Below are 9,650 nucleotides of genomic sequence, written 5' to 3'. Positions count from 1 at the left end.
GTCATCTTACACTTGAGCCTCACATGATTTTAATAGCAAAATGCCATACATGAGCCACCTGAGTTATAGCCAAGTCTTTCAATGCGATTAACAACCAATCAAATATTTTACATGCAAATAGTAAAACAGCTCAAGGTTACCAGGCTTGGGCACTTCAGAACCATTTGTGCTAGTCATCAGTTAACGCCCTTGCTTTGTTAACCATTGTCACCTTTCAATTGCTTTAGTAGTGGAGAGCTGACTGGCGGTGTGGAACAACATCTCATGTAGAGAGGAGAATGGCATGAATAAGGGCATACCACAAGGGTGTCCTTCTTGTGTACTGATTACACAGCACATTTGGTTAACAACTGTGAAGATACCAACTTTTGGTGGAATAGAGTTAAGCTGCATTGCTTGGGAAGAAAAGAATAATTGATTTGCTTTTTCATTTTCTATTCACTGGAAAATTGATTAGTTGCCATGTAAACGAACTTAATGTATTCACATTTCCATATGATGTTATTAAACTCCTACAATACTTACTGGGTTCTTCTGCTTTGCATTGTACCAAAGCCAGTAAATGAACGGCTGCGGTTGATTCCACTAGAATCAGCAGGAGATACAAAGTGCAGTTTCACAGACATTATTCCCAGGGATTTTGATACAATTCCTAGAGATAGGTAAGAAAAAAAAAATCAGAAATGAGGCAGTACGTAAAAAGGATCTTTTCCTTTGGCTATGGACAAGGGAAAATCTTCACATTGGTAAAACTTGGTTGGGAAGTTGTAAAAATAAAATCTTGCATTTTTCAAATTGCATTTTTGTTGAAGTTTCTTTAAAACAAGCAGAAAGAACACTAATGTTAGAAAGGCATGAATTCACTCCCCATGGCAACAGTTTTAACAGTGACTTATGAGAAGTATCTGAAAGTTGAATCCCACAGAGAAACAAGCATGACTTGAACACATGGAACATCAGAGCCATGACGATTGCAGTATCCCAATCAAATGAATGCCATTGCTTCCTATGCATTGGTGTTCTTTAATGTGGAAATGTTGAATAATTCCCATAAACGAATCATGCCTAGGTAAATGGCATTTCCTGCTCTTGGCACCTTTATTTCTAGAGCATGCCCTCCTCTGGGAAACAACAGTAGAATCAGATGTAATTTACTTAATTGGGATGAAGACATCTGGTAATGGTGTAAGAACTATGTCAAGTTGTTTTGAATTTTATAGAAAATGGCCATGTTGTTATTCTTGTTGACTGTCAAAGTAAATGTTGATATTCTCATTTAAACAATTTAACAAGAAAAACATACAAATAAACCATATCAATAATGAATTTAAAATATTTTTAATAAAGCAAGATGTTGTAAAACCGAATTGTGATCTCATATTTATTTCTATGACAATCAGATGTAATAATTATCAAAAACAGGTGTTCAAGCAATGCAATCAGGACTACATTAAATAACATATGTACCAAATAGGGCAACATGTTGGTGTATTAAGGTGCCACAGACAGTAGGAGAAACTGAATTTAATAATTCTCATACAAAATATGAGCAGTGATACACCTTTAGCCATTCATTAAGATCATGGCTGATCTGTATGTGTTTCAAATTACACATTCGCACTTTTCTCCATAAACCTTTGATTTCCACCTCCTAACAAGAATCGATCCACCTCTATCTTGACAATAGTTCATAGATCCTCCTCCACCACTTCCTAAGGCAGAGTGTATCAAAGTCACACAAACCTCATTTTAAAAAAATTCTCTTCATCTCTATCCTGAAAGGATAACCCCTAATTTTAAAACAGTGCCCCTTACTTCTGGACTGAACTACAAGAAGAAACATAATTTCCACATCCATTCTGGGAATACCACTCTGGGTCTCATACATTTCAATCATTCACCCTTTACTCTTCTAAACTCCAGTGGAAACAAATCCATTCTGTCTAACCTTTCCTCATAAGATAACCCACTTAAGTTGCTCATGTTTCAGCAGTGGCGCCATTTGCACCCTGTCATCTTTTCGCCATCCACTTCCATCTGGAATGCATTTGTAGTTGAATATCTGGACCCCGATTTACAACCTGCTTACTTGTGAGGTCCTGGAAATAACTGAAGGAAAATTGAGGGTAAAAACAGAAAAGGAAGAAGTAAAATCAGAAGGGTAGCTAGCATGGCACCATGAGCTAAGGGAGGCTTCAGAAAGCTAAAGACGAAGCAAGATGACACCAACTGCCCCACTTACAAAATGGGGTATCAACTGATTGAGCCTTATTTTATCACCTTGACTTTTCTTCTACAATAATTTAATCTGAAGAGAACTTCATTACTGTAAGACCTCTCCGAGCTTTCAAACAGTAAGTGAAACAATGTTATTGTCACAGGCTGGACAAAATTTTTAAACTCTCAAAAAAATGCCTCACAGCAGCTGGGACCAGGGTTCCATTCCACCCTCAGGCTCCCTCTTCGTGGAGTTTGCACATTCTCCCCATTTCTGCGTGGGTTTCCACCAGGTGCTCCGGTTTCCACCCACAGTCCAAAAATATGCAGACTAAGTGGATTGACCATGCTAAATTGCCCATAGTGTCTAGGGATGTGTAAGTAGGTGGATTAACTATTGGAAATGCAGGGTTACAGGGATAGGGTAGGGGGTTGAGTCTGAGTGGGATGGTCTTCAAATGGTCAGTGTGGACTCAGTGGGCCTAATGGCCTGCTTCCACACTGTAGGGATTCTATGATTCTATTCTTTGATATGACAGGAAATTCCCAAATGCAGATAGTCTTGGCTAGAAAGCTGAGCAAATGTAAAACACATTCTCCAAAAGTGGATTCATTCTGATAGTAAGGCAACCTACAATGTTTACATGTGTTCAACAACAAAAAAGAAATTACTTACATTTATATCATGCCTTATCACATTCTCAAGGATTAGTTTAAAAATTAAACAAAAGTTTGTCATTTAACTGTCATCTTGTCATTAACTGTTGCATTCTCCAATGCTACCTTTACGAGATTCCGTTTGACAACACATCAACACTCTCATCTCATACAGTGTATATTTTATTTTCCCTTCATGTTGGTATTTCTTGTGAGTTGTCCTGATGAGTGCAAGATGAAAAGCTTTGACAAATTGTCTTTTTTCATTAAGTTTCAATCTGTTGTTCAATAATTGAATTGCCTCTTCCATTGAGGTCATTCCATCAAAGATGAATTTCTCATGGAAACCAATGAAAATATTGCTAAGAGCTGAGCCTGGAGGAGATTTCATACCCAGTTGCTAACAATTATTGCTTTCCTCAAGGAATGTATCTTTGATGAAATGCCCCCTAACCTTTTATTTCTTGTATATTTTCGTGACACAGAAGATATTATGTTTGCTATATTTCAATCTGCAGCTGCATGCAAGAATTACCTTACACACCTTAATGATCTCAATCCCATGCTCAAATTTGTCTTTGATTTGGAGCAGCCCAATGAGTTTACTCTTACTGAGACTGGAAAGGGAAGTGTCTGAAAACTTTGAGCAGTAGGTGAAGCTAGTCATTTTACCTGCTACTTTTCAGAAGCAACGCAACTGGTATTCTCCAACAAAATGCTATTAAGCCAATAAAAAGATGGTCAGCCAACCAGACAAATGAATAATACAAATACAAATGAATAATACAATACATGAATTTCAGTGCTGGTGTGATGCCAATTATGTGTGCCTTACATCCCAATGACTGGTAGAGCATATCAAACAGTAGATTCCTTTGGCTGTTTGCACCAAGCAGGGTATTGACTGTTTCCAACTGTCCTGTGCTTGAAAAATGCAGAGCAATGTCCAACATTAGATGTCATTTCACAATGGAGCAAGGGTCTAGGCCCGAAACGTCAGCTTTCCTGCTCCTCTGATGCTGCTTGGCCTGCTGTGTTCATCCAGCTCTACACCTTGTTACCTCAATACGTACTAAGTAGTCTTGATTGTGCCAAGAATTATGCAAATAACCAATTTAAGACTACCAGTCAGGCATACAATATATTCGCTACACTTGCTGGAAGCTATATATATGGGTGTCCTCCCAGTCCTTTGTAAACAGAAAGAGTATACACTTTTGCAAGCAAATAAATGTTTGGGAAACAACTATTTCCCATGGTACTGTGTCAACAAATGAGCACCTACTTGGATTTAAACAAAAAGTGAGGAATAAATAATGATGGTGCATTCTAAATCACAATACTTTGACCAGTCAGAGTCCATTTGTCAACTAAACACACCCTCCTTTCATGATGCATAATTTGTTGTTTCCTTTGAAATTTGGCATTCTTGCAATTCTGTCCTTGTGAATGCAAGATGAAAAGCTTCAACAGCATGTCTACTTTTTTCAGCAATACTCAAGTTCCATACTCCCAGGCAATAGTACTAATCAAGTCTGAGGTTGGGGTGAAACCCTTGGCCTTCTAACTCAGGTTAAGACAACAGTACAACCAACTGAGCCATCTGACATTACAGGAAACAGAGGTAACCCGGACACATTTGAATCAGAAATCCAAATTCAACAGGACAGAGTGAGAAGAAATAAGATCTTAAAAAATGTACTTAAGGAACTGTCAAGTAATAGCTGAATGCCTGAGTTAAGTGCTAAAAGCAAACAACTCTTTCTGTAAAAATTTTATCTGGTACTTCTAAGAATGGAGCTAATTAACAGACACTGGCTGAAGCCAATACATCTGCTGCTAACTGACTTAAGGTCATCTGTCAATTTAAATGCCTGTAATTAAAACTATTGCTCCTACATGAAGAAATATGTATATATAGTATATGGAGAAAGGAGTGAAAGGAAAGCTTTTTCTGAGAGTGGTTTGTCCCGAAAACTCCCAAAGACTCAGAACTCTTACAGTGGAAGTAAAATTGTTTCTTATATAATGTCATCTTCAATGTGTTATTGTGTTTTATCAACCATGTATTACTTTTGTTATGAATTCAAAAAATTAGAATGAGAGTATTTAGAGGATGATATCCTTTTAATATTCCCATGATGTCAACTAGTCTAGTGGTTGACTGATCACTATCTTTAAAATTTCTTTACAGAGACATTGGTTTAAAGAGAATAAAAACTTACATTTATATCTTGCCTTCCATGACCTTTATAGATGTCCCGAAGCTCTTTATAGCCAACAAAATGTCGTCACTTGTGCAATGAAGGAAAAACAACGTCCAATTTACAATGAGTAAGGCTCCCATAAATAGCAATATAAGCATATCCAAACAACTCTTTTTTTGGTGATAGTAGGAACTGCCGATGCTGGAGAATCTGAGGTAACAAGGTGTAGAGCTGGATGAACACAGCAGGCCAAGCAGCATCAGAGGGGCAGGAAAGCTGACGTTTCGGACCTGGACCCTTCTTCAGAAATGGGGGAGGGGAAGGGGACTCTGGAATAAATAGAGAGAGAGTGGGGGGAGGCGCTGATGGAAGGTGGATAAATGACCAGATATGTGGAGAGAAGACGGACAGGTCAAGGAGGCAGGGATGGAGCCAGTAAAGGTGAGTATAGGTAGAGAGTTGTGATTGGGGTTGGTCAATTGAGGGAAGACAGACAAGTCAAGGAGGCGGGGATGAGGCTGGTAGGTAGGAGGTGGAGTGAGCGTTGGTCAGTGAGGTGGGAGGAGCGGATAGATGGGAGGAAAAACAGACAGGTCAAGGAGGCGGGGACGAGCTGGGCTGGTTTTGGGATGAGGTCGGGGGTGGGGGGGGGGGTTGGTCAGTGAGGTGGGAGGAGCAGATAGGTGGGAGAAGAGACGGACAGGTCAAGGAGGCGGTGACGAGCTGGGCTGGTTTTGGGATGACTTCGAGGGTGGGGAGATTTTGAAGCTTGTGAAGTCCACATTGAGACCATTGGGCTGCAGGGTTCCCAAGCGAAATATGAGGTGCTGTTCCTGCAGTCTTCGGGTGGCATCGTTGTGGCACTGGAGGAGGCCCAGGATGGACATGTTGTCCAAGGAGTGGGAGGGGGAGTTGAAGTGGTTTGCGACTGGGAGGTGCAGTAGTTTGTCACGAACTGAGTGTAGGTGTTCCACAAAGCGGTCTCCAAGCCTCCGCTTGGTTTCCCCGATGTAGAGGAGGCCACATCGGGAACAGCGGATACGGTATACCACATTAGCAGATGTGCAGGTGAACATCTGTTTGATGTGGAAGGTTTTCTTGGGGCCTGGGATGGGGGTGAGGTGGGAGGTGTAGGGGCAGGTGTAGCACTTCCTGTGGTTGCAGGGAAAAGTGCCAGGGGTGGTGGGGCTAGTGGGGAGTGTGGAGCAGACAAGGGAGTCATGGAGAGAGTGGTCCCTCCGGAAGGCAGATAAGGGTGGGGAGGGAAAAATGTCCTTGGTAGTGGGGTCAGATTGCAGGTGGCGGAAGTGGTGGAGGATGATGCGTTGGATCCGGAGGTTGCTGGGGTGGTATGTGAGGATGAGGGGGATTCTGTTTTGGTTGTTATTGCGGGGAGGGGGTGTGAGGGATGAGTTGCGGGAAACGCAAAAGATGCGGTCGAGGGCGTTTTTGACCACTGTGGAGGGGAAATTGCAGTCTTTGAAAAATGAGGGCATCTGGGATGTCCGGGAGTGGAATGCCTCATCTCGGGAGCAGATGCTGCGGAGGCGAAGGAATTGGGAATAGGGGATGGCATTCTTGCAGGAAGGTGGGTGAGGAGAGATGTATTCTAGGTAGCTGTGGGAGTCAGTAGGCTTGAAATAGATATTGGTTTCCAGGTGGTTGCCAGAGATGGAAACAGTGAGGTCCAGGAAGGAGAGAGAGGTATCAGAGATGGTCCAGGTGAACTTAAGGTTGGGGTGGAAGGTGTTAGTGAAGTGGATGAACTGTTTGAGCACCTCGTGGGAGCACGATGCGGCGCCAGATACAGTCATCGATGAAACAGGGGAAGAGGTGGGGTTTAGGGCCAGTGTAGGTACGGAAGAGGGATTGTTCCACATATCCCACCAAGAGGCAGGCATAGCTTGGGCCCATGCGGATACCACCACCCCCTTTGTCTGTAGGAAGTGGGAGGAATTGAAAGAGAAGTTTTTAAGGGTGAGGACGAGTTCGGCTAAGCGGATAAGGGTATTGGTGGAGGGGGACTGGTCGGGCCTGCGGGACAGGAAGAAGCAGAGGGTCTTTAGGCCATCAGTATGGGGAATGCAAGTATATAGGGACTGGACGTCCATGGTAAAGATGAGGTGTCAGGGACTGGGGAATTGGAAGTTCTGGAGGAGGTGGAGGGCGTGGGTGGTGTCACGGACGTAGGTAGGGAGTTCCTGGACCAAGGGGGAGAAAATGGAGTCGAGATAAGTGGAGATAAGTTTGGTGGGGCAGGAGCAGGCAGAGACAATGGGTCGACCAGGGCAGTCCGGTTTGTGGATTTTGGGAAGGAGATAGAAATAGGAGGTGCAGGGTTGGGGAACAATGAGGTTGGAGGCTGTGGGTGGGAGGTCACCTGAGGTGATGAGGTTGTGGATGGTCTGGGAGATGATGTTTTGGTGGTCGTGGGTGGGGTCAAGATCAAGGGGGCGGTAGGAGGAGGTGTCAGAGAGCTGGCGCCTGGCCTCGGCGAAGTAGAGGTCAGTGCGCCATAATACAACTGCGCCTCCCTTGTCTGCCGGTTTTTTTTTAGTGACGTTGATTGAGGGATAAATATCGGCCAAGACATTGGCATAAATCTCCCAGCCTTCTTCAAAATAGCACCAAGGCATGATTGATTTCAACCTGATAAAGTAGGCAGGGATTCAATTCAACAATGTAGAGTAAAGGGAACTAAGCTTTTTTGCTAAGTATAGTTAATGAGCATGTGCAAAAGGAGCCATGGCATAGTGACATCAAATCACAAGGAAGTAGAGTATGGGGCTATAGGGCTCCAAGTAAGGTGTCTTCTTTTGCTACTATCTGTACGTAGACATGGTCATTAAAGCCTGTTGCTGTTCACTTAAAAGAGTACAGATGTCAAATTGGTCTAAATGTGAAAATGGTGGGCAGACACTTGGAACTGGAGGTGGTGGTAAGAGCCTCAATTGATGATCAAGATGGTAAAATGCAAAACCTGATGAGAAATTCAAGGCCAGAGGGATGGAAAATGCCCAAAGAGATGGTGACCAGTGCTAGGGCCGGTTTTGGACTTTGCACCATACCTTGGAATGGGTAAGCCCACTCAAAAGCTGAAATAAACATAGGAGAAGGTCCATGGCAGTGTCAGTCAGTGCTTGATTGACACTCACTTCCAGTAAATTAGAGCTGGAGTAACAGACCATCACAAACTATAAAATTATTATCATAATGTCAACATTTGATGGAAATTACGGGGGTGAACTGACGTGCCTATTCGTTTTGTTGGTCTTTTTTGATGGCTATAAATAAAAGTTCATGTTTATATTCTTTTTTGTTCATTCACAGGATGTGGGTGTTGTTGGCCAGGCCAGCATTTATTACTCATCCCTAATTAAACAGAGGGCAGTTAAGGGTCAACCACATTGCTGTGAGTCTGGAGTCACTTGTAGGCCAGAGCACATAAGGATGGCAGTTTCCATAAAAGATATTAGTGAGGCAAACATGTTTTTCCTGACAATCAACAATGATTTCAGGGTCATCATTAGACCCTTAATTTCAGATTTTTATTGATATCAAATTCCACCAACTGCCATGGCAGAATTCAAATCCAAGTGGCAGAACAGTCCCTGGATTTCTCCATTAATTACATAGTTATCACCAATTGTCTGATTGCTTGCCACTTTGTGATGATTCCCTGCTGAATAATGACAAGTTGCAGGTCTCCAGTGGGCAACGTAGAGGTGACTTAGAGAGGATGTTTAGATGGGATGTAGCTAAGGGCAACTAAACTGTTCAGCCTAAAGTGAGAGAATGGGGCTCTATGTGAGAGGGAGTATCAATTCTACTGGCTACAGGTCATGAACAGTGGGACTTTATAGCTGTTGTACCATTATGTTGCTGGTGATGGACAACAGCAGATTGCCAATGCTCACCTGAGTGCACAGCAGACTTTTACAGATGGTGCAGGCACAAAGGTTACAAATCTTCCAGCAGATATCTACTGGGTGGCATTTTGGGAATGGCATGTGGTCAAATAGGACTCAAAACAGGCAGCAGTGACACCTTATAAGATGGATAGGTAGCCAATGAGGTGAAGTAAAAACGAAGTGCTGAAGGAACTAGGCAGGTCTAGCAGCATCTGTTGATAGAAACAACGTTGAGGATTTGAGACTGATATGAAAAGAGTTTTGAAGAAGAGTCATATCGGACTCAAAATGTTAACTCTGCCTCTGTCTCCACCTGTCAAATTCTCCAGCACTTTTTGTTCCTAATTCAGATCTCTAGAATTCACAGTATTTTGCTTACAGCTATTGAGGTGAGATTGGTAAAACAAAATTTGAAAATGTTCTGTTAGGGTACTTTTCAGTGACCACTGAAGCATACATACAGCCTTACCTTAAGTCTGTGGCATGCCCACTGAGTTGACTGCTGAATGCAACCCAAGATGCTTCTTTTGGCTCTATTGCTGCTTTACAACCTAACTGCTATTCTGATGGAGATAGTGGCAGATGTTTATTACTGCAGCTAAGAACAACCTAAAGGAGATTAATCTTTCTCATGACAAACTCCATCTATATCATTAAT

General features: G+C 42.5%; 1 protein-coding gene across 1 annotated transcript in view; it reads right to left on the bottom strand.

Moving 5' to 3' along the window:
• Positions 1-5,910, bottom strand: part of LOC109912681 (RIPOR family member 3-like) — a 120,668-nt gene extending 114,758 nt beyond the window's left edge. The window contains exons 1-2 of the mRNA XM_048608318.1: positions 5,872-5,910; positions 526-652 (exon numbers count right to left, since the gene is read on the bottom strand). Coding sequence (XP_048464275.1) covers positions 526-626 — 101 coding nt within the window. The 5' untranslated portion in view covers positions 627-652; positions 5,872-5,910. The remainder of the gene's footprint in view (positions 1-525; positions 653-5,871) is intronic.
• Between the last annotated feature and the right edge of the window lie 3,740 nt (positions 5,911-9,650).

The sequence above is a fragment of the Rhincodon typus genome, chromosome 19 (assembly GCF_021869965.1).
Source record: "Rhincodon typus isolate 14 chromosome 19, sRhiTyp1.1, whole genome shotgun sequence".
NCBI lineage: Eukaryota > Metazoa > Chordata > Chondrichthyes > Orectolobiformes > Rhincodontidae > Rhincodon > Rhincodon typus.
This window is presented reverse-complemented; position numbering and strand designations above follow the sequence as displayed.